The sequence below is a fragment of the Diabrotica undecimpunctata genome, chromosome 5, assembly GCF_040954645.1.
Source record: "Diabrotica undecimpunctata isolate CICGRU chromosome 5, icDiaUnde3, whole genome shotgun sequence".
Lineage (NCBI taxonomy): Eukaryota > Metazoa > Arthropoda > Insecta > Coleoptera > Chrysomelidae > Diabrotica > Diabrotica undecimpunctata.
The window spans coordinates 135,729,721-135,756,532 of NC_092807.1; the positions used below are offsets into that span (position 1 = coordinate 135,729,721).

General features: G+C 31.6%; 1 protein-coding gene across 1 annotated transcript; it reads left to right on the forward strand.

Annotated features, from left to right (window-relative positions):
- Positions 1-1,141: 1,141 nt before the first annotated feature.
- Positions 1,142-19,827, forward strand: LOC140440799 (protein Wnt-11b-1-like). The gene is made up of 4 exons (XM_072531162.1): positions 1,142-1,394; positions 10,380-10,741; positions 12,955-13,244; positions 19,066-19,827. The coding sequence occupies exons 1-4, from the start codon at positions 1,262-1,264 to the stop codon at positions 19,238-19,240; spliced, it is 960 nt and encodes a 319-aa protein (XP_072387263.1). The 5' UTR covers positions 1,142-1,261; the 3' UTR covers positions 19,241-19,827.
- The last annotated feature ends 6,985 nt before the right edge of the window (positions 19,828-26,812 follow it).

Sequence of the window (26,812 nt, forward strand, 5' to 3'; positions counted from 1 at the left end):
GGTGTATGGAGACTGATTGGTCTGTATCTTTCCAGGTCTGCTATATCTCCCTTCTTGTGTAAGAGTACAGTTATTGAATTATTCCACTTTGTTGGAATATTTTGATTCCATAGGAATAGATTAAAGAGCTTTTGAATTTTGGTTATCAGTACTGAGCCTCCTATCTTTATCGTTTCCGTGACGACACCGTCCTCCCCCGGAGCTTTGATATTCTTCATCTTTTTTAGAGCCTTATGTCATAAAGACAGAACATTTTCGAAATACATATTCCATCATCAGTGTCGTAAAAAGTATATAACCATTTAAGTTAAAAAGAACGTGAAATTTAAATTTTAACTAAGATTAATAAAAATTGTGGTTAATACTTACTAGGTATACATGTTTTAAAGCCACTAAATATCTGGGTAAAAACCCGTTAAAAGTTTTAGGTTAAAATTAGGTTTACATTATTTGATCTTAGGTATTAAGATGTTAAAGTTACCAGTGGATTTGATAACGTGGCAACGTACGGCTCTACATGAAGTTGCTGGTCCTGAGACAAAGTGTCTACGAGGACTTGATGATATCAACTAATTGAAATGACAATATTGACGATTATAAACCTCCGAGTAGAAGCCCCGTGAAGAAGAAAAAAAAAAGATATTTTTCAGTTTGCAATATCTTCTTCTTATGGTGCCTATCCGTTACGGATGTTGGACACTAACATGGCTATTCTGACTTCGTTCACTGCTGCCCTGAACAGTCCGGTAGTGGTAAGTTAAACCATTTTCGCAGGTTATGCAGCCAGGATATTCTTCTTCGTCCTGGACCTCTTTTCCCATGCACTTTACCTTGAAGTATGGTCCGAAGTAGGTCATATCGTTGTTCATTGCGCATTATATGGCCAAGGTATTCTAGTTTGCGACGTTTTATGGTTACGACTAGTTCGCGCTCTTTACCCATTCTTTACCTATAGTTTGCCATATGCCAATCGAATTTAATTAAATTTTTCGTTGTTTTTTTTAATTTACTATTTAAGGAAATGTTTTTCTTGGATAACGGAAATATATCACAGTCATTATATTTAAATTGTATAAATATCATTTAAACATACACTTGTATTTTTTACAGGTCACTACAACATTCACATCTGCAATGGAATTTCTCATCATTAAATAGCAATCCTGGTAGAGGAATTAGATCGGGTGTGAGATCTCCTTGCACGATAGCTAGACGAAGATATGGTTTTGTAAAAATTCAAGCAAAATTATGCAGGCATTCCATGGAAATTATGCCTTATGTACAAGCTGCTGCTGTTCTAGCTTCAGAAACATGCAAATCAATTTTTAGGGATAGAAGATGGAATTGCTCCTCAATTGTTACTGCTCCATTCCTTACACCAGATCTAACCAGAGGTAATTGATTTTTTATACATTATTACTTTAAAATCGTTAGGAAATTTTAAATGACATATTTTCTATTCTATACGTCTTAGCAGATATGTATTTTTTCTCCCAATTGTGTACAGTATAGACATAATGTGTTTGTATAGACATAAATGTCAAATATACATTTTTCATGCTTCAGAGGGCGGTAAAGCCGTCGGTTCCGGCTGCGTTAGTCGTCGCTAACTCGTGTTAAGGGCGCTTGGGCGACCTGAAATACCCTAACACTACATTTAACCAGAAGGTTACACGAAATTTACTTTACTTGATTCTCCTGTTATTGATACGTCTTGATTATTTCTCCTCCAGTGGGTAAAATGAATTAAGTGACGAAGAAGAAGAAGTATTTGCTATTAAATCTGACTTAAACTTAGTTACTCAGATATAACTTTTGGTTAATTTTATTTACCTGTATGCTATTTATTAGATGGAAATAAGGCTCATTTACATATTTTTTATTTATCCATTTAATTCATAGTTAAATATTGATGCAATATTGGATAAAAAAACAACTGTTTTAATTAGTAAATTGAATAGATACAATTTCCATTTTATCAGGTTTTATGTTTTGTAGTACGATGAGCTTTTGGAGCGCCTTTCTACGTATTAAAAAACTTTTTTCTCTTTTCTCTACATCACTGATATGAAAATAAAAGTATATTGTCTGAAAAGATTAGAAAGTTTTCGTGAAAACGAATCCCATTCAGCGAAGGTACAGTATCCATCCCTCCTATTGACTTTCTGTTAGTTCATTAGCCAATTCCGTGTGCAGAATCGCTAATGCATCTAGAAATATATGCACCTTCTACGCTGCTCAACTATTGACAAGGGATAGGATGGTAAATAAGGTGAAATTTACTAAAATATAGTCAGCTAAGGCATTTCTTGAGATTTCCAGTTTTTGACTTCCTTTTAAAGTGTGCCATTGTTCCCTTATTTTTCCCTATTTGGATTCTGAACTCGTGATACGGGGGATAACTGTTTTATTATAATAATAATAATAGTAATATAAATCAAAATACTAGTGTTTATATGTTAAAAATTTATAATTAATTAGAATTAATATCACCTAATATTCTGGACATTGCAAACTTCACTGTTATGGAGATAACTACAAAAAATCGTTCTTAGTGACCGCAATATTCCATGTTAAAAATTACTTTTGATGATAATAATGTGAATATAGCCAACTACGCAAAGTTATGTAAGAGTCATCAAATGAGAATCGTAAATCATCTCTTTGTAAGAAATTAAAAAATATATCGAAGAAATTTCAGGCAGTTAATTTTGTTTCTGATTATTTTTCTCTTCTTAGGGTGCCTAATGCTTTAAGGATATTGGTGATCATCACGGCCCATTTAACTCTGTCTGCAGTTCTAAATAACGTATGGTGCTAAAGTTTTGGGAAAAATTTCACCTGGTCTGATTGAGAAGCAAAATGCATTTACCAAAGAAGGCCATGGAATTGAAATGTCATCAGTTATTGACATTTAATAAACAAAGCAGAATATTTTGGTTTGTGCTCTGCAAAATGTTTTATAAAATTGATATTCGTCGATGTGTTTATAATATGGTTGGGCGAATGTCGAAACGAGATATTGTTAATATTTATCGAGATCAAAACATAAGCAAATCGACAATTTATCGCACAATCAGAGAATGTGAAGAAGGGATACCATGTGTTAACTTGCGTAAAAGTGGCCGACCGCCGATTTTGAACCATATAAGAGAGGCAAGACTGATTGAAGCAGCTAAGAACAAAATGGGAGTCTCACAGCGAAAACTGGCCAGAAGATTTCATGTTGGAAAGACTACAGTATACAGCACCCTATCGATTAACAATATTATCTACCGGAAAAGAAGGAAAGCTCCAAAATACACAGAGGATCAATTAGAGAGAATTCCGAGATGTTGCCGCGCGTTAAGGCGAGTGCATTTCGTCAACAAGTTAATCGTGATGGACGATGAAAAATATTTTACTTTGTCCAACCCTGAGATGAAGGGTAACGATGGGTTTTACACGAACGATTACGAAAATGTACCTGATGAAATAAAATTCAAAAGTAAGAAAAAATTTGAGGACAAAATTTTGATATGGTGTGCAATTTCTGAGGCTGGCTTTATCTCACAGCCCTACATTGGTGTTTTTCGAGGCGAAGCCTTAAACGCAAATATTTATATTCAAAGATGTCTCTCTAAATTGCTTCAGTTTGTGAACACACATCATGCAAATGATCAAATAGTCTTTTGACCAGATCTTGCTTCATGTCATTACGCGAGGATCACAAGGGACTGGTACGAAACTAACAACATTACCTTTGTACCGAAAGCAGACAATCCCCCCAACCTACCTCAGGCTCGTCCAATTGAAGAGTTCTGGGCAATATTAAGTCGGAAAGTCTATAATAACGGATGGGAAGCACAAAATCAGGAACAGTTAAGACGCCGCATATATACAAAAATTAGAGAAATTGGCGCCGAGGTCGTCCAAAGGATGATGCAACGTGTCAGGGGAATTATTAGGCAAATCGAAAATAATGGTCCCTTGTCTGTCATTTGAATTTTGATTTATAATTAGGATAGTTAAGTTAAATTGTTGAATAATGTAATAAAAATATAAGATTATTGTGGTCAGAAATGCTTTTGAAATTTTTCCCAAAACTTTAGGACCATACGTTCTCTTTCTTTGCTATTTCCGATCTTCTTTTTCCTTTCACCCTTCCTTGTATAACCAATCGCATTAACTCATATTTTTTATTTCTTAATATATGGCCAAAGTAGCTTATTTTTCTTTCCTTCATAGTGCTGAGTATTTCTTTTACGATTTAAATAATTTCAATGTGTAGTGTTATTTCAAAAAATATTAACAATTCAGTAATAAGCAGACATAAAATTTCATTATCCTTCACGTAATAATAAGACGCTATAAGAAGTATTCACTTCTGTCGGCACTCTTCAAGTGTCCAGCTCTTTTTTTACTTATTATAGTTTCCTAAAAACTCATTTCTTTTGTAAACGGCACTATCCCTTTCATCATCATCTAACTGTATGCATCCACTGCTAGACATAAGTCTCTCTCAGCTCTTTCCATCTGTCTCTGTCCTGTGCGGCTTGTATCCAGTTATTGCTAAAACGCTTCAGGTCGTCAGTCCATCTAGTTGGTGGACGTTCTCTGCTTCATAGTGCTTCTTGTCTTGGTCTCCACTCGACAATACGTTTTGTCCATCAATTTTCTGATAATCTGGCGACGTGTCCTCCCCAATTCCATTTTAAAGACGCGATTTTTTCGATAGCGTCTGTTGTTTTTGTTCTACGACGTATTTCTTCGTTTGGGATTCGGTCCCTCAGAGAGACACCCAACATCTGGCGCTCCATAGCCCTCTGAGTCACGTAAATCTTATTCATTACCTTCTTTGTGAGTGCTAATGTTTCCGCTCCATAAGTAAGTACAAGTAACACACATTGGTCAAAGATTTTCCGTTTCCCACAAGGTAAAACTATCCCTTTCACACAAGGCTTATGTCTTCCATTTTAAAACTAAAGCAAACATGTTTAATTTTTTTAACACCGTCTCTACAGAAACCGTCTTTTTACTTTCATTTTGCAGATTAATATAAAATAAAAATATGTTTCAACAATCTAAATGTTTTCATTACCTTGTTAACATGGAACTGTCTTTAATTTTAAGCAAAAAAGGTAAGACTGCTAGGCAGACAAAGCGTTAAATCTGTCACTGAGTTTCGTAATTATCCAGTCGATAACCTCAAGCATGGCTTATTTGTCACACAGCTCATCAGGCACTTTTTTATTTTTTTGTTGTCTTTTTTTTGAAAACTTAGATGGCATAACATTCATGATTACTAAGAACTTATGCACAATAATAGCGTCAGTCTTTGCAATACTGTAAGGACATTAAAAGACCCTGAAGGTTCTAGGCAGCCAAATCTACTGTCACATCTTTTCTTTGGAAAAACTCATTGCCATGATTGATAAAATACAAAAATATGTCAAAACGATGAATTCAAGTTTTCCAATAATTTTCACTAATTTCCACCTTAAAGTAGCTAGCCTCAGTCATAGTGTGAGTTGTTTAGAGATTATGGTTTTTAAGATACTCTACAGCCTGCACAACTTTATCTTTAGAGCCGCAGCAAAGCTCTTGCTGAAATTTGTAAATCTTTTACACATTTCGTACAGCTTAAAAAGACAGAAAATGATGGTCATTTTCGTTTAAATCTACCAAAATATGTGTCGTTTTTTGCAGCATTATACTAGAATAGTGGAAATAGCAGGACACATTCGCTGGTTTTCCGTCTTAGAGTTTGTATCTTCCCAACTGTCTGAAGACGTACTCCGTCCGGCTCGAGGAGACAAGAATACAGCCGGGGCAAGTATCCCTGCCTGTCGTAAGCGACTAATGGAAGGTATGAAGAGGTGGAGAGCCGTCGTTCGAGGTATCGGGTTTGTATAAAACGTACGCAGGGCGCTTGGACGTTACGGTCACCGGTTTACACTCTTAGTATCCGAGACAAGCCCCTCCTGGGACCACTCTACTCTAATTCCACAGAACCAAGGTGAGGTTGAACGTGCTGCATCCCTGATACACCCTTTTCGCAGTAAGGGCCTGGGGTTACGGCACATATACACCTTGGGAGACTTAAGAGTGGTAGAGGAGAGCTCCTCGGAAGCTACCTGACAAACGTGCGAGGTCGAGTCTCAACTCAACTCAACTCAACGAGTCCCGCAACTCAGGTACTACGGGTAGGGTGGAGCCCCGCGATGCTTACACGGAAAGTTTAACGACTTGTGTTCTTTCCGCCGTTTATTTTTATGTATTCGGCGTCTCAATTCATCAAAGCCGCAACAAAGCTCTTGCTGAGATTTGTAAATTTTTTACGCATATATATATATATATATATATATATATATATATATTGAAATGATTTCAATATGTTAAAAAGGATACAACTTAAATGGATTTTTATATGAGTTTGTTGTTCATGAATTTCATGAAGCCATCACAATGTGGGTTCGACTCTGAAATAAAAGAGAGAAAAAGATTAGTAAATTGTTAAATAAATTAATTTTGACTTACCTGGTATAGTGTTAATAATTTATGAATAGTATAGTTGCCTAGTGTATAGGTGAATCGTCTAAACCTTAAAAAGAACAAAAAAAGAAGAATTCTTAAAAAATATTTAAACATAGAAATTTAAAAAAAAAACGTCAGAAAATAAACTGTCAAGCAAGTCTGTGGGAGCTAAATTAATAGGGGTTTTGTTAAATAAGAAATTACAATTATGTGGAGATGAAAAGAATAAATTGTATTAGCATTGTAATAGAATAAGTTTTATATCTGAACATTTTTTTTATAAATTCCCAAATTAGATGTGATTAAAGTGATTATGAGAAATTAATGTGGATTGACAAATGTGTCAGAACAGGACAGTTTTATGGTTTAAAAAAAATAGAAGACGAAAAGAAAAAAGAACGTTGGTTGCTGTTAGCAACGGATATGAGGTTTTTTTGAGGAGGCCGACGAGGATTTTTCGACGAAGGGGAGCCCTGAAACTGTGGAATAGGTCGGCAGTTTTTTTTTAACTGGTCTAATTAGAATTTTAGTTTTTCCACAGTTTCCAAAGCAGAGATATCCAGAATTTGTTCCAGAGAGTAAGAGAAACAATTTGACTTATAAATTATTATTGGAGTACAGAAATGTCATTTAAATTGAGAAAATTAAAATTCATGAATTAACATAATTGCGATAGGCCTTAAAAAATAGAAAATAATAATCATTAAATTAAAAATAGAATAGTACGTACCTTAACTTCCGAAGAGAGGATTGATATTCCAGTTTTACAGATTATTTTGCGAGTAGTTAGTTTTCTTTAAATAAATCAGAACTGTTTTAAAGTGAGGTTGGATAATAATTTTGGGGATCATTTGAAATTTTGATTATATTTGAATGCAAGTTAAAAGTCAGCGGAATAAAGTGTTCATTTTCTTTTTCTTTATAGTTCATTTAAACACTTTATAAAGTTGCGATATTTATTTAGTTTTTAGGTACTTGTAGAGAGTCTCCACATTTTGTAATAAATTTTTATTGTCACGACACTAAACCACATTAAGATTTATACGATTCCTATTTTTGTAAATTTTTAAAGGCAACCCAAGTTGCAGACGAATTTTATTGTTTATATTAAATTTGTTCAATATTAATAAATAACGTGCTTCATTTGGGTTAATTTATCAAAAGTCTAAAGTAAATTTTGGTTTAATTTCTTTTTGAACTCTACCAGGAGACTACAGAGTCGACGTCACACAGTGACAGATTGCTTAGAACACATAATTGAGCTAGCTGAGGTATATATTAAATTAAACAACGAACCACATATTCTAAAAATTACAACATTTATTATAAATAAAAATAAAATTAATAAAATACAACTTTTTCAATATATATATATATATATATATATATATATATATATATATATATATATATATATATATATATATATATATATATATATATATATATTGTTCAGAATCATTAATTATTATGTGTAAACAAAGTGAATATTTTAATACTTACAACTATAAGAATAAAAATGTAAATTTTTTTAGCATATCTAAATAAATGACATATTTGTTTGATTTTATTTAGGAGTTATGGTAACCGCAATATTTTATAGAGTGAATTCCCATTGTACAATTTTTAGTGAGTCGGTTAAAATAATAATTTTATTCTAATAAATTTACAATTTTCTCCTGAAGAAGTCACAAAATCGTGACGAAATATTGAGACTGAACAAATAGAGTTTTATTTCCTGACCGATTGCTGATACTATAAATCAATATTTAAAACAGTACGGTCGAAAAATAATTTGAATATATATATATATATATATATATATATATATATATATATATATATATATTAATTTATATATATATATATATATATATATATATATATATATATATATATATATATATATATACGTTACATATGAGTAATTACACCCAAGTTTGAATAAGTTTATTATATAAAATAATATTGCTCTTTTTGTACATTTTTTTTAGAATTAAAAATGAACTGCAAATCGTTTTTCGAAAAACAATTTTAACGATAGCATATTACCACCCGTTTTAGTACATCATAAAACTAATTAAAGCTTTTATTGACTAGTCGGATAATGCATCATAAATTGATTCGTGTTCGTTTAAATGCTTAATTAAATTGTTATATTGTATCAATTAATCTCTAATAAGATTTTAATAATAAAATTGTTTAAATATTGCTGTTTACGACTTTACTATATATTATATGTAGTAGCATTTGAAGAAGTCCATCTGCAATAATCGGTTTCGGCCTGCTAAGGATTTACCACGTCTACTTATTACCAATCTATTGGAAAATTTAAAGAAAATAATTTTCATTTTTTTTTTCTTTTTGAATCTTTCTTTCCTTCTTTCAAAGTTAATTTATAATTTGGAATATCTGAGTTACAGAAGGTTTCACCACAAATAATATCTCCACATTCGATTTAGGTCAATATAAATTTTTTGTCGTAGAAAACTTAGAAGTGCCAATATCCTATAGGTTTTAAGACATTTTTAGTACACGATCTTCGTTCCAAAACTAGAAAATTTAATATGGAATTAAAGTAAGGTGGAAAAAAGTGATCATATTAGTTCCACAGACCCTTCAAAGGTAACACAATAACTTGATTTTATGTCCCGTTTTCTTGGACAATTGGTTATTGAATCAAACTGCTCTTGAATATTACTGTAAAGATATTTCCAAATATAAAATTAAAATAATATAACACGATTCTCATATTGAAGTGATTACTGGTTTCGATGCAGTAAAACAACAATATTTTACTATTTATTGAATACTTTTAATAATAAGAATCTTGATAGCCAACGGCCATTACAATACAATAACGAACAGCATCAAGTACTCTCTACTGACTTATTCTATAGTTACAATCTGACATGACATATGTCACTTTTAAAATCAAGCGGGAATTGTGGTATTTTAACACCTCCCCCCAATTCCGCCAAAATAACTTAAAACTAATTATTAAACAATAGTATCAAATAAGTATCAATCACTATCAGTAGTAATACTACAGATACCTACACAGTCTCTAAAATTTTTGAACTTAACACAAGATAATGCTTTTGTCATCATATCAGCACACTGATGCTTGCTGGGTACATATAACAGTATAAATTTATTCTCAAAAACACAATCTCTAATAAAGTGATGACGAACATCTATCTGTTTAGATCGTTTTGTTTCTAAAGTTCAAGCAAACTTTATGCATGACTAATTGTCCTCAAATATCACTATTGGATCAACAATTTTACAAATCATATCCTCTAGTAACTGTTTAAGAAAGAGACACTTAGTTATACAGTTTGACAAAGCAACATATTCTGCCTCAGTACTAGAAATTGCTACAACTGACTGTTTCTTTGATTTCCAGAAAACAATATTACTATTAAAATTTAAAACAAATCCACTTACACTTTTCCGTGATCCAATAAGTTGTTTATAAGGTACATTAGGGAGATCATTCTCATTTTTAATTAAATTTAATTTTGCTTGATCAGGCAAATCCAAGGATTTACAATAATTCATATTAAATTGGTTTAAAACTTTTCCAATTCAATTCTTCTGTGAAATTAATAAAACATCACCTTCCTTTACAATTTCAATATATAGAAACACATATTTGTTAAACAAAGTGTTAAATACCTGAAAGCGAAACATTTGTGAGAACACATGAAAGAAAAACGGAAAAAATGTTCGTGTATAGTTATTTTATTATTCTATTAATCATAAATAATGAGAATAATATCTTTTCTAAAACTTTTGCCAATTCAGTTTAATTTAGCTGTGTTTATTTAAAGTTTAACTAGAAATATGTTTTATTTTAGCTACTCGTGAGCAAGCATATGTTTATGCCATTAGTTCCGCAGCTTTAACTTACACAATGGCACGTGCTTGTTCCAGTGGAGCTCTTTACCATTGTACATGTGCCAGTAAGCCAACATCTCTTCCAAATGGGCAGTTTCAATGGGGAGGATGCGGAGACAACGTCAAATGGGGAGCTCAGTTTGCCAAAAGATTTATTGATAATGTGGAAAAACATAAAATAGATAAGAGAAATACAAGCGTTAAGAAAGAAAGCGAGCAAGCGTTAAAAACAAAGATGCAAAATGACCAAGGAGCCTTTTTTGGAATGGACAATAACGCCATCGCTACTGTTAACTTGCACAATAATAGAGTTGGTAGGAAGGTAACAATTTTCTATGAGAAAAAAAGTACTTTTAATAAATAACTTTTGAAATTTTATTTCAATTTCTCAAAATAATTTTAATTGAGCTCTTTTAAACCTAGTCATAAGTAATCAAATCTTGGAATGTTCCCTAATTTTTGCTATATTTTGATTTTGCATTTATTTGAGTTGAATATTACTTTCCTTATCTATTTATTGCTTTTTACAATATCCTTTTAATATTAACATAGTAGTCAGTAACAATGTCGTAAAAAACATTTTAGAATGTATTCTAAGATGCTTCTATGATGTATTGTACAACGAATCATTCTATAAACAATCAATCAATAAACAAAAAATTAAATGTAAAGTAATTAGTTTCAGAACGAATCCTTAAAAATGAAAGTTTTGATATGAAAATATGGATTCATGTCAAAACTATCAGTTTAAAATAGCGGCGTCATTGTTTAAACATTGATTGTATAGCAAAAATCACCGATAATCACTATATATATATATATATATATATATATATATATATATATATATATATATATATATATATATATATATATATATATATATATATATATATATAGTATAAGGGCAACCCAAAATACACAAAACCCGATATTTCTCTACGTCCCATTGTTAGTACATGCAACTGCCCTACACCACCATTGGCGTCAAGTACTTGGCCAAAACTCTACAACCTCTCGCCACAAATGCTTCATCTTTCTTCAAAAATTCTTTTCATTTCATCGAACTTATTAAACAATACTCTATCTCACTGTCAGACATTCTAGTATGTTTCGATATCGTTTCACTCTTTACAAACGTTCCTATAGACAAAACTTTCAACATTCTAAAAACTAAATACAGTATTCAGTAAGACCACTTATTTCTCATTAAATATTGTACGCTAATTTCATCTTCCAAAATCAATTCTACAGACAAATAAATGGTGCTCCAATGGGCTCCCGACTATCTCCAGTAATTACCAATATTTTTATGGAAGACTTCGAGACCCGATCACTATCCACATCAATGCCTAAACCCACATGTTGGCTACAATATGTTGAGGACACATTCGTGATTTGGCCCCACGGCAGGGATTCTTTGGTGTCTTTTCAAGCATATCTGAATGGTATAAATCCTAGTAACCAGTTCACGATGGAGGTGGAAACTTATTCATCCCCACCGATTCTCGAAGAAGGTTTCATAAAGAAAAACCAATTCCAAGGTCTCCATAACTCTGTTTATCGAAAACCCACCCATACCAATCGTTTCTTGCGTGCCAACTCTTATCATCCCCCTTCACAAATTAATTTAGTCATTATTACGCTTGTCTCCAGATCAATACGCCTTTGCGATGATGCCAGTAGACCCGCTGAGCTCTCTAAAATCGACAAAATTCTCAAATCAAGAGGAAGAAAGACCTTATTTACCCCCAACAAAAACTTTCATCTCTTGTCGGATCGATCAAAGGAAACATTCCAAATGAACAACACGGAGTTTATGAAAATCCTTGTGCAGACTGCCCCCGATCGTATATAGGTCAAACAAATCGTAGAATCCAAAATAGGATTTATGAACATTCCATTTCTGTTCACAATTCCGACTCAATTTCAGCTCTAGGTCAACACCATCTTCATACAGGTCACTAAATTGATTTTGAAAACTCCAGAACCATAGCCCCCACCCGCTTCCATAAACCAAGAATTATCCAAGAAGCCATAGAAATTGAAAAAAGGCCCATTTTTCTCAATAAAAGAGATGACGGCATACGGTTACTTGAGACTTGAAGACCTCTCATAAAGAAAATATGGTCCGCTCCACCCGTCAATCAAAATCCTACTGTCAGAAATGCTTGCCCCAACCTCCATCCAAACCACGTTTCCATCGACGTTATAAATGTACCAATTAATTCCCAGCACCAGTAATGCATTGATTAGTGATCAGTATAGTAGTGTCTGGGTGCTCGGGAGGCTAAAACTTCGGAAGCCCCGAAGAAGACAACGAAGAGGATGTCAAAAGCTTGGCGCAATGATAATCGACGCGGTTTAACCCGATAGACTGTTGAGTTTAATATTAATTCTTATATTTCTCTAATTGTACTAACCCCAGAAACCTTTCGGAACACAAATATATATATATACATATAGCCCATATTTAGAAAACCGTATATTTTTGAATATTGTAATGTTGTAATTAAAGAAATTCACCATTTTTAGGTAATGACAGACAGCTTAAGAACCCAATGTAAATGCCATGGTGTGTCGGGATCTTGTAACATAAAAACTTGTTGGAAAGCACTTCCACCTATGTCAGAAGTTGGAGGTAAGCTGTTGGAGAAGTACACCAACGCGTTAGAAGTTCACATTATTGGAGATGCAGAAATAGAAGATAATATATCTAAAAAACTAAAGAAAGCAGCTAGTGCACAGCTTTTGTTTTATATTTCTAAATCACCAGATTATTGTACAAAGGATGAAAAGTTGGGCAGTTTCGGAACTGTTGGACGGTAAGTCTGTACAGTATTTTTCCGTTTGGGGCATTCGCCCTTCGTAAAAAATTTCCATTCAGATTTTCTCATGCTACATTGGAGTTTTATCTTATATTTTTACTAATAATTGCTTGCAATTTTTTATAGTCCGGTCTGCTGTCTGCATTCTTGCATATTAGGTATACTTTTCTTTTTCCTTCTATATATTCCTGTTTCCTCATTCCACCAATACAGTGCATGCGTTTAATTTTTTGTATATACTCCTATAACTTCCAGGACAGCTTCTTGTATACAGGGTGGTCCTTAAGTAATTGTACAAAAAGAAACAGTAGATTCTACACTTTAAAATATTACGATTTAAGCCAAATTGCTTTAATAAAATGTTGATATTAAGAAAGATACAGGGTGTTAAAGTGCAAAATTAAAATTTTATTTTTCGCTATAACTTTCATGTTTGTAAACATTTATGCATAAAAATTTACAACTTTGTGCTTTTAAATATGAGAAATTATAATTTGATGCACACTTTGATTTAACTAATAGAGGGCGCCACTTATGCCGCATATGTGGTATAAAGTTGCACTTAACTTTTTTGCTTTTTAAGATACCTGTATTTGGGATAAAAGATATTAAAGATACATTATTTTAACAAAAAAAGGTATACTTGTTAATAACTTCAAAACTCAACAGTTTTCGAGATAATCGCATTTTAAAAATCAGCTGCATAATTCTGATCTAAGATCTAAATCCAGGCAACGAAGAAAAAATAGACAAAAACAGTAATACTTCTGAAATTTGGTATAAAATACCTTTAACTAAAGTTAATTATTAACAAAATATTAAATAAAATAAATATATCAGCAGGATAATTAATATTAGGATTTGACAAAATAACAGAATAATAGAATTTTACATCAAACATTTTACGTTTTATGTTAAATTAAAGTCATAATCAAAACATTTTGTTTACAAACCAAATTAAGAAATAGTTAAACTAAATAACATAACTTTTTGTCAAAGTAAGTGTTAGATATGTCCACCATTTTCTTATTCATTTGTCAATATATTCCATAAAAGATCGTCTCATATTAAATAGCATCATTGGTTCTAAAAAAACTGCTGCAGTATTTATTTCTTCCCATAGTTAGTTGCGAATGTTTATGGGATTCTTATAGACATGTTGTTTTAATGCGCCCCATACACCAAAATCAAGCAGATTAAATTCGGGGCTACGTGGTGGCTATAATGTATAATGGATGAATATATTATTTTGGATACATATCCAAATCTTATGCTATATTATGGAACTACATCTTATTTGTCGCAGAAGTTAAATATGTATTAAACTGTGATGTATCTCGTTCATTGGTTACTTATATACACACGGAATAACCTATCGATGACATTACTTATTTATATGATTTCGTTACAGCTTACGAGTAACTATAATTACATCTCGAACAAATGGACTATTATGATTTACTAACGAACTAATATTATGCTGAACTAAATTGCCTTTGTGTTTACTATATTTATAACAATATCGGTTATTAGGACAACGATGATGTTTTTGTAAAAATGCTGAGTCTTTCAGGTTAGATTTGCAGCAAAAGTATTATGAAACAGGAAACATATGTGTTATTGAATACCTGTGCTCTAGTTTCTATTTGTCCTAATAACAATGGGTAAACAATTTACGTAATGAACAATAAGTATTCTATTCGGATTTTTTTATGAATTAAATAATTATGTCAATATCTCACCACATTGCCAAGGAATATGACCACCAACCACGACCAATCCAACTTTCAGAAAAGTTTTATTTAAGTATATTCGAACTACCTTCTCTCTAGAATGTCTTGGTGTACCATCTTGCATAAACCACATATTTTGGGATTTTAGCATTTTACAATCGAGAAAAAGTAATACAACGCCATTATAGGAACTTAAGAAGCGATAGCAAAGGGAAATTGTAAATATGATGACGGCCAACGTCTGAATACGGACACGGCACCTAAAGAAGGAGATGAAATATCTTTTCTCCAATAAGACATTTAGCACCCATAACAAAGCATTTTGTGATGTTACATTATCATCTTTAAGTTGTTTTTATAAGAATAAACTACGAATTATGCGTATCTACAGGTATTCAGTGTTGTACCGCACAAATATTAAATTAAGAATTATTGTGCAGCTGACTTATAAAATGCATTTATCTCGAAAACGGTTGAATTTTCAGGTTACTAACAAGTATACCTTTTCTTTGTAACACTTATGTATCTTTCATATTTTTTAACACAAATAGAGCTAACTTAAAGAGCAAAAAAGTTAAGCGCAAATTTATGCCACACATATGGCATATGTGACGCCCTCTATTAGTTACATTAAAGTAAGTATAAAATTATAATTTATCCTACTCAAAAGCATCCAACTGTAAATTTTTGTCCAAAAATATTTACAAACGTAAAAAGTATAGCGGAAAATAAAATTTTAAATTTCCACTTTAACACCCTGTATCTTTCTTAATATCAACATTTTATTAAAGCAAGTTGGCTTAAATCGTAATATTTTAAAGTGCAGAATCTACGGTTTCTGTTTGTACAATTACTTAAGGACCACCCTGTATAGTTTTTTGTTCTATCTTGTTCGTTGTTGATTTAAGTTGATGTTCAAGTTCCATCATCCGATTAGGAATTCTCCTTTCAAAGAAAAAGTATGGGCATAAAATATATTTATATGCTTATGCCAGTGGCGGCTTTTGGGGGTAGGCAGGATAGGCCGGGCCTACCCAATAATTTTAAGAGCTTTAAAATTGAAAAACATATATTCAAAAATTATGTTAATTCATGTAAACAACTTTTAAATGTACTAAATCACTCAATGCATTGCTTCCGTTAAAACAACTGTGTTAGTATATTCCCACAGAAAACATCGAATCGTATTCACGCATTTTAAATATCATTATAAGGCCCGATCGGAACTGGCCGACCCAGCTCACATAAGATCCCCGTACAATAAGCGTTTGAAGTTAAGCAGCTTGCCGGACAACGATTTATATTGTCGTGTTTATGCTTGCTGTTTAGGCACCAGATGATCGGGCCTACGTCGACCATCGTTGTAACTTGTAACGTAATTATCGAATTGTAATATAAATTATCTTTTAAATTATGATAAAAAAATATTTAACATAATCTATAATTGTAACATATTTCTAAACAAACAACACAATTGCAAACAAGTGCACGGTTGCCCAAATAAATTAAAAAAAAATCGTAAAATTCGAAAAAAAAAAGATTCCCACTCTCACACACAAAAAAAATGTATTACACACACTGGCGGCTAGAGAATTTTTTTTGGGAAGATCATGGATCTTGAGGGTGATTACTTTTCTCTGATACAAGGTCACTTTTAGTCTTACCACCAATAGGATAGGTGGGTTTCCAAATATTTTTAAGGGGTCGCCCCTTAACCAGCCGCCACTGGCTTATGCTTATAAACGTTTTTCGGTTCTATGTTAAAAACAACTGTTAAAAATCACGTTCCGTAGTAATCTCACGTTTTGATACATTTATTTTCCTACCACCAACTAAATTAAGATTTTAAACTATGGGGTAGAGGATGACATCGCCTCGACAACGACTTTAATTTAGAGTAACGACCCACAATTTTTGTTTCCCTAACATTTCAGTTAATTTATAGCAATTATGTGACCAAATACTTCATAATTTGGAACGATTAATACGACGACGGCACATCTTTTGTAAAAAAATTAGCACTATAAACGTTCAATGTAACGAGTTTGTGCAGGTATAATTAAAGAATATAAATCTCTCAAATTTATTTTGTCGTAATTATACCAGCTGTGCTTATTTGAAATTTTTCATTACATAGTAGATAACATGCTTTGGCATAGGTATTTTACTGAGTTAATAAAATATACTATTTTTGTTTAGTAATGACCCACAATTTTATTTTTGAATTAAGTTTAGTTAATGTTTTAAGTTCCAATTCGGAAATCGTTCTCAAAATACAAAACATTAATAAACAAAACAAATTTTGTTTTTTTGTTGCTTGATAAAAAATTCTTCTAATAATTTAATTTTATCTGATTCATTCATATTGACAATTCAGACTATGTATTATATAATCTAAAATAGATGACTTTAAAATTATATTACCAATATTCTTGAGTTGTGTTCCTGGGACGACTTTATTGTAAGATAGTTCATTCGATTCCATGAAACCAACTTTAAGTTAAGAATATCTTAATTTATGGATGTGCGATGTGCGGTTCAATAAATTTGCAAGTATGCTAAGATAGTTGATCTTAAGATTCTGCAATGACTTCTACATTAAGTTTTGAGTCATAATCTAGCCTTATGTAGATAGATGGCACCTATCATTCCATTTGTTTTTGAAATATTTAGCTATCCAATATTAGGAGCTATCCTAATATTAGGCGACCTTCCTCTACCAACAAAATGATAATTCAAAAAACTAAAATTTTGAATTAAAAAACAAAACATTGTTCCCGACAACATAGGAGAGAGTAGTATACAATGAGACAATGAGACGTCTAATTAGTGTTCTGTAGATAGTCATTTTGGTTCTTTAACATTTGAATGCATGGTGTTTAATAATAAATGCATAAATCACCTTGTTGTATAATATAATATAATATAATATAATATAATCTATTTTTACGCAGTATCGATGAGTAGAGAGTAAATAAGAACATTCTTTTATATTTAAAATTATACAAAAAATTGATTAATTTTGATTGAAGTTCTAGAAGGGTAAAATTTAAAAAAGTGATTCAATATTGAGTACCTACTTACCTTCCCCTGGCGTGTTCATAACTGCCTCTTTTACAAAAATTATTAGTAGAGGGAATAGTTCGAGAAGATGTCACATATAACTGCTTTAGGGACACGAATCAGTCCGAAATGCTAGTTTTGTAAATTTTCGTTTTGGACAGTTTTTTATGTAAAATATCACTCTGTGGTATGTTAGAACAGGTATGATACATGAATAAATGCATTGAATATCTTCGTTTCAAAGGTATTTTTGATGTATAAAAAAATCTTCCGTTCGGATAGCGAAGCGCGCCAGGCGGTCGAATCGCATTCACTTCATTGTAAATGATCTAGCCGACGATGATTGTGGTCCTGGACAAAAATGCTAACGTAGCTAGTAGTTTAAAATTTTAAATTAAACTGCTCCTTAGACTGAAATATATGCTGGTGTATCGGATCTATTTATGGTTGAGCAGTACGGCAAGAGATGATAGTTTGCGTCTCGGTGTAACTCCTCCATAAATACCTACGGGAAGGGCGGGGATATAGATAGCTTAAAAATCCAAAATATAGATAGATAAAAAATCTTCAATCACGTTCTTATTTTTCTTTCCTAATTTATTTATTTCTCTACTTTCGATGAAGAATATGTATTACATTCTGGTAGGATGAAATACGGTAAAGCGATATATACAGAGACACTATAAGATAAGCGATATATACAGACACGTGAAATCAACTCTTAACTGTCTTTTATTTTATTTCTGTTTACTCGGTATGAGTACAAGAAAGCAGTTCACCAAATATTTTTGTTTAGATGAGGAAATATGTTGTGGAATGCAATTTTTAGATTCCCCATGTCTCTTTTTTTCTCTTTTTCATCGTCTGTTTTGCCTTGACATTTAAAGAAGGCACAGAATAAAGCAAAAATCTGAAGTTTGGTCGGTACTTTGGTTTCGTCAACTAAGAAATTTTCGCATTTCTACTTTGTGCTCTTAATATGTATTATGTTGTAAACTAAATTTTAATATTTTTATCAACAGGCACTGCAACGTAACGTCAAACGGACCAGACAGCTGCAGACAGCTCTGCTGTGGACGTGGATATAGGACAGTCGTCGAAGAAAAGATTGAACGTTGTCAATGCAAGTTTTATAATTGTTGCTATGTTAAATGTAAAATTTGTCGGACAAAAACACAAGTTTATGAATGTTTGTAACGTATATTTACTTATTTTTAGCGATATAAACAAAGATAATAAGTACACGGAAAATACATATTAAAAATCAAAAACTAATCTAAATCTGTAAGTGTGTAACTATTTATCATCAGGAGAACATAAATCAGAAGTACATTCATATTTAATTCTTACACTATTTTTTGTTTGGAAAAATGAGAAAAAACCGACATAATTTGACAATTTTTTTTATTTGGTGTAGTTAGCATAAAGCATTTTAGCAAATGGTCGATTAGTGTCACTGTCACTAGTAACCTCCATGGTACAATGAATACACAAGGTATGATATTGCGCATGACATTTGACCGCTGGCCCAGGAGTGTGACGTAGTTAAGATCGCCTGAACCACCTCGAACCCATTATTACAGCTTAACGTACACATTAATTTTGAAATTATGGTTAAAAAGTGATCTAATTTTTTTTTAAATGTTTTGTTTTGGTTATAATTGAATAAAAAATATATTTTCAGTAGCGTAAAACCTTTACTTCTCCTAGAGATTCAGGCAAAATATTTATTTTTGTTTTCATACATATACTAATAATATAAGTACTCTTTTTGTATGCAAATCCCTTGAAATTTAAAAACTTTCTGCGGAGGAAATACTGTGAATAGGTAAATAGTAGTTGATTTGCTTATTCTGATTCACTGTCACTCACTTCCAAGCAGTTTTACTGAAATAAAAACAAAATAGAGTACAATAGAGAAAAATCTGTTTTACAATTCAATATGATATTTTAGATGAGTTATAAGGAAATTTAGTAAAATAAAAAATATACACATTACTATAACCTACCGATTATTATATGCAAAATTTACTTATCAAACAATATAGGTAATAATATGAAAATAAGACACGAATTAGTTCAAACGCAAAACACAATAAATATCGACTTAAGACGACTTTACACCGGCAAGACAGAAAGCTTGTATAAAAACAAAAGTTCAACAATAATATCGGTTATCAATGGTGACTATTGCAAATTGCAAGTTATGAGATAATAAATATATTTTAAAGTATCTCAATACTGACTGAGTCATCTATTTTATAATAGAAAAATAATTTACATATATGCTTATATATGTGTCTTTATACAAATGGTGTTTAGTTACTATTCATTTATACTGTATAGTATTTTTTTGTAAAACTGAAAGTTTTTATTTGCCATTGTATATCTGGTTTTGTACCTTTTTTAAAGTACGCTGTGCAATTGCTTGGTGCAATAGTGACAATGAAGATAAAATCTTTGTGTTTCATACATTTCCTAAAGATAGCGTGACCAGAAAACTGTGGATTATATATCTTGTTGTAGATAGGATAATTTTAATTGTAATACTGCAAGAATTTGTTATACACATTTTAAAACTGAAGATTACCAAAGAAATCTACAACAGGAACTTTTAAATTACGTTTCTAAAAAGGGTCTAAAACTCAAACCTGAGGCAGTACCTAGTCTTTATTTGCCTAAATCAACATCGGCTACCCTTTTAACCAACCAAAAGAAACGCGTACAAGGAGGCGAACACAGAGAGTCCAAAAAGTATGTTGAGCAGCTTCTTACTACTTCTAGGTCAACGACGTAAGTCTAAATCTTTATTTTTATTAATTATTAGTCATGAAACCTTAAATGGTTTTTTCATATCGATTTGTTAAGTAAGAAATTAGCCTCAGCCTGCTATGCAATTTGCAATACGAACTGTTTCGGAGGAAATCAATTTAGCATCTTCCAAAATAACATATTTTTCTTTGTTAAATCATGTTATCATTATTAAAATATACAATGTTATCATTATTATAAACAATACCAAGATAATTTTATGTGTGAATATTACAAAAATGTCATTTTAAATGTTGTGCAATATTGTGTGCCCTCTCTACACTCAAATTCGATGGCCAGCTAGCTCATTCGATATAAATAAAGTTGACTTTGTCATTATTTATTTTGATTTTGTGTTTAGTTCAGTAGGTATATATACGTACAAATTTTGTGTACCTCCATTACCACTTTTCTGTATCTTTTTAAACATCTGAAATATCGAACTCTGGAGTATAAGTTAATTAACCTGTACCTACGTGTAATAAAAGATAATTAAAACTTGTCTTATAAAGGATATCTATGTTTTATAAAGGATAAATATTATAATAACATAATTTTATCATCTCTTTATAATTACTATAATTAAATTAGCTAAATTATATAAAAAAACTTAAAATTAAAAGTCTTTCCTATACAACTACATTCAAATGTTGCGGGAATAAGCGATCTTGACTACGTCATGCGCGAAAGCGAACCGATTTTGGAACATTATGTATCATACCTTGTGTATTCATTGTACCATGAGTAACCTCAATCCAGGTATAAATTAGTTCCAAATTCATTCACTTTGTGGGATTAGAAAGAGACAGTACCTGAAGGTTAAATTTAAACCCAGTACCGGAAGAATCTTTGGTTATAATTATAAGAACTCAACATGTAATTCGAAATTTACCTACTTCTTCCAGTTACAACTTAACTAATTAAAAACAGTCCAATATTTAATACCTTTAATGGCAATTAGGCCAAAAGGTGTCAATAAATAATCAAAAATATCTAAGAAACACAAAGTTCTTTTACACAACAAAAAGTGACATACCGTTAGAATGCCTAATATAGTATTTTTCATATAAAAATGCGTGCACGTCATTTAAGATTTACGACATCAGAACCCCATAGCGTTGCCAAAACATCAGATTAGTTTGTAAGTGAGGAATTTTTAAAATGTCAACTATTTGTCAAACTATTATATAACAGTAAATACACAGTAAGTTTTAAGACTACTGCAACACACTAAAATACATAAGAAAACATTTTAATACAAAATTATATATTCTAAATTTTAAACTTACCTCTATTTAGAGCATTAATAGTAAACACGTCCCGCCATTATTTCTTGTTCAAAATAATCTATCTTATATGAAAGCTTATCAACTTTCTACAGACTATTTAGTTGTTTTGGCATAGCACAATCACAATACACAACAAAAATTAGTTTTGAACGCTATTAATCTAAATTTAATATGTATTTATAAATACAATTTATTAATGTACAGGGTGTTTCAAAAAAAGGTAACCCCGTCTCTAGGGTAGGTAAAAAACTAAAAAATAATTTGGGTTTGCTTAGTAAAAAATTTTTGTAACGCCATCCGTTTTCAAGATACAGGGCGTTGAAGAAAAAAAAATTTTACGCATTTTTTACGATTTTGCCGAAACTACTGGCAACACTGTAATGAAATTTTATAGGAATATGTTTTGGAAGCTAATACATCCCATGAATTTGTTTTTATATCTGATTCTCATAGAGGGCGCTAGTTACACGGATCGTACTAGTATTAGTCAATATAACTTTTTTAGGAGTATAATTATTAATCAAAATTTCAAGTAAACTTAAACATCATTCAATTTTACACGAAAAAGGTACTCTTGGTAAAACTCGATACTGTGTACCGTTTTCGGAATATTTTGATTTGAAAATTATGAAGTAATAATTGATGCTGGTATAAAATGGTTAGTAATTAAACAAAACTCACAAGAAGAAAATTAAATTAATGACTAAGAACATACAATAAAATTCAATTACAGTAAGTGTTCAAAATGCCCTCCGTTTTCGCGAATACACAAGTCTATTCTTTTTTCTAAAGATTCCATTAACCTTCTAAACGGTAGGGGATCAGCTATGATGTCATTAAATTGACGTTGAATTCTTTCTTCCAATTCTTGGCGTGAATTTACCTCTGTAGCATAGACTTTTTCCTTAATATACGACCAAACTGCGTAGTCCAAAGGATTAAAATCGCATGACCGAGGAGGCCAATGAATCGGAGCTTCTGCACCTCTACCAATCCATCGATTCGGAAAATGATTACTCAACCAATTACGACACCTTCTATCAAAGTGTGGTGGAGCTCCATCGTGCATAAAAAATAAAGGTCTTCGCTCGTTTAGCGTTAAATCTTCTAATACCTCGAATAAGGAATTGTTTAAAAAATCAAGATACATATCACCATTTAAATTTCCAGGTAGAATATGATAACCTATTAATTTGTTACCTAAACTTGCTGCCCAAACATTAACTTTAAATGAGTGTTGGTAATGTGATACCCTTTTGACTCGTGGATTCTCATCACACCAGTAGTGTGCATTATGGGAGTTAAACATACCTTGTCGCGTAAAGGTTGCCTCGTCCGTAAAAAGAATGCATTTTAAAAAATTTGGATTGTGGGCTGTCCTTTGTTGCAATGTTTCAGAAAAATCCACTTTAACCGGTAGATCATCTGGCAAGAGCTCTTGGACTTGTCTGTGATGATAAGGATGTAATTGCTGTTCTTTCAGTATCCGCCAAGTACTTGAAGAAGTATTTGTTTGTCTTGCTATATTCCTTACGCTAACTGTTGGATCTTGATCAAGTAAATTTAAAATATTATTTTCTTTATTAATTGTTCTTGGTCTACCAGAATTTATTTTATTTGGTCTCACATTCCCAGTTTCTCGACAATGTCGTTCAACGGCTCTAAATGTTTTTTTACTTGGTAAGTTTCTTCTAGGAAACTTTTCTGCATAACGTGTCACAGCTGCACTAGAACATCCTAAACAGTAATAACATGTCAGTGTATTCAACATTTGAGTACATTTTGATTTGATTTTACAAATAACAAGGTTTAAAAACTCTAATTATTGTTGATTTATCGTCATAACAATCAATAAATGTCAGATTTTCATGGCACACTTGGAAAAAATAGAGGTATACCTATTAGAACTTTATCATTACTACCAGCATCATTACTTCATAATTTTCAAATCAAAATATTCCGAAAACGGTACGCAGTATCGAGTTTTACCAAGAGTACCTTTTTCGTGTAAAATTGAATGGTATTTAAGTTTACTTGAAATTTTGATTAATAATTATACTCTTAAAAAAGTTATATTGACTAAAACTTAGTACGATCCGTGTAACTAGCGCATTCTATGAGAATCAGATATAAAAACAAATTCATGGGATGTATCAGCTTCCAAAACATATTCGTATAAAATTTCATTACAATGTTGCCAGTAGTTTCGGCAAAATCGTAAAAAATGCGTAAAATTTTTTTTTCTTCAAAGCCCTGTATCTTGAAAACGGATGGCGTTACAAAAATTTTTTACCAAGCAAACCTCAATTATTTTTCAGTTTTTTACCTACCCTAGAGACGAGATTACCTTTTTTTGAAACATCCTGTATAATATATTATGATCAAATTGTGTAAGAAATCAAAACATTATCAAAATTCTTACCCTAAAAAAGCGGCAACACTTTAAACAATTTTACCACACGCTGAACTGTCAAAAAATTTGAAGTATTCCCATATCAGTTGCGTACAATTGTCTAATATATTTAATTAAAATTATTATTTTGTGGAATATTAGACTTAAAGAGTTATTTCATAAAATTTATATTAATAGTAACAGCAAATGTTTTTGGCTATTTAATCAATATATTTTTAAAATTCCCAATATAATGATGATTACATTTTTCTGAGTATTATACCATGTTGACGCCTATGAAAGATCGAGCAGTTCCGTATAGGTTTCGTATTATTAGCTGTGTTAGGAAAATTTGAACTCTAAGGTTGACGTTCTGGAAATTTTAAATATAAGTGACGTCACTTTATATAAATTGTGACGTGCACGCATTTTTATATGAAAAATACTATAAGTCAGCAATAAATTCAGCTAAATTTTAGTGTACTGTGATTTCTTTATGATGAAATAATCTTAAATAAATTTAAGAAGTGCAATAATTTAATGAAAAATTTTAACATAAAAGTCAATATAAAACATAAAAATTTAACAAAAAATGTATTTAATAATCTGTGTTTCCTTCAGCAGCATTAATTACAGTTTGACAGCTCCTTGACATGCTTAAAATTAAATTATCAAATTCATTTTGAGATAATAGCATCCATTCCTTTTTAGGAAGATATTGGAACATCTTATAGTAGTATAATCATTGTGCAGATGATTAGCAGTCTGTCTCTGAAGCGTATTCCATACATCGAATTAAGATCTGGTGATTGTCTTGGCCACGGTAAAACTGTAATATCCTCATTATAAAACCAATTTCTTACTGTTGCTGCAGTATGTGGCCTTGCATTATCAAAATCAGGACCTGTCCCTTGTGAAAGACCAGCCTAAATCATATTCACACCATTTAAACATGTTTTAAATGCCGACGTTCCATGACTATCTTTGCGTTTAATAATATTGTTTTAGTAACTCCAGTAAGTAGTCGTTCCATCGTTTTAGTGGTGTTTCTACTGATCGTCTTCCTATTGGGGAACCGTCTCTTGCCGTCTTTACTACTCCGTTTGTTGTCATTCGGCTTATATGATCGTTCCATTCTACTCTTCTATTTCTTATCCAGTTCTTGGTGTTCTCCATCTTGCATCTACTTCGTATATCTGTACTTCTAATTCTGTCCCATAGTGTCTTGCCATCAATTTTTCTGTTTTCATCTCTACTGTTTCTAACATCCTTTTTGTCCTCTCCGTGTCAGGTCGTGTTTCTGCCGCGTACGTCATTCACGGCATGGTCTGATGACTGTTTTGTAAATTCTGCCTTTCATTTCGTTCCCGATATTTTTATTTCTCCATATTGTTTCATTCAGGCAACCTGCGGCTCTGTTTGCTCTATTTACATGATCTTCCACTTCAGTTTTCAGCTTTCCGTAGCTAGATAATGTGATGCCTAGATATTTAAACTCCATCGCTTGTTCTATTATCTGACCTTCCAGCTCCAATTTACATCTTAGTAAATTTGCTGTTGTAACCATGCATTTTGTCTTTTTTGGGGAAATTAACATGTTAAATTTTTTGATGGTTATATTAAATTGGTGTAGCATACGTTGTAAATCGTATTCATTTTGAGAGAGTAGTATTGCATCGTCTGCATAGCAGATTATTTTAAGTTGTTTTTCTCCCATTTGGTATCCTTTTTTAGCTCATACTTTTTTATTATTTCATCCATAATCAGGTTGAACAGTGAAGGACTCAGGGAATCTCCCTGTCTTGATTGTAAAATACATTATCAGCTAAAATGGTATTTTTGCTTGTCGTCGACAGTGCTTCAAATATTAAAAGAATTTGCTATTAACATTCTCAGCACAGTGGACATTTAAGTCAAAGCTTTAATTTCTAATACAAAATATACGCAACTTCGTGAAATATACTGTATTTGCTTTTGCTAGGTTCCACGCTTCCACCCCACATAGCAAAGAATGATGTACATTCCAAAATCAAACCACAATTATTTTTAAAAATATTCTTTAATTAATGTGTCGATTCCACCCGGAAATCATTATCAAAATATGAATTTGAATTTTGAGAACAATTCATAATTGTGGTTCATTCCTATAAAATAAAGTAGTAAATATAAAAATTCCACAAGAAAATAGTTTCAAAAAAATATTAAAACCATAAGTTATGCAGCAAATACTCTAAAAAAGAAAGATGATATATATATATAAAGCAATAAAACAACCTA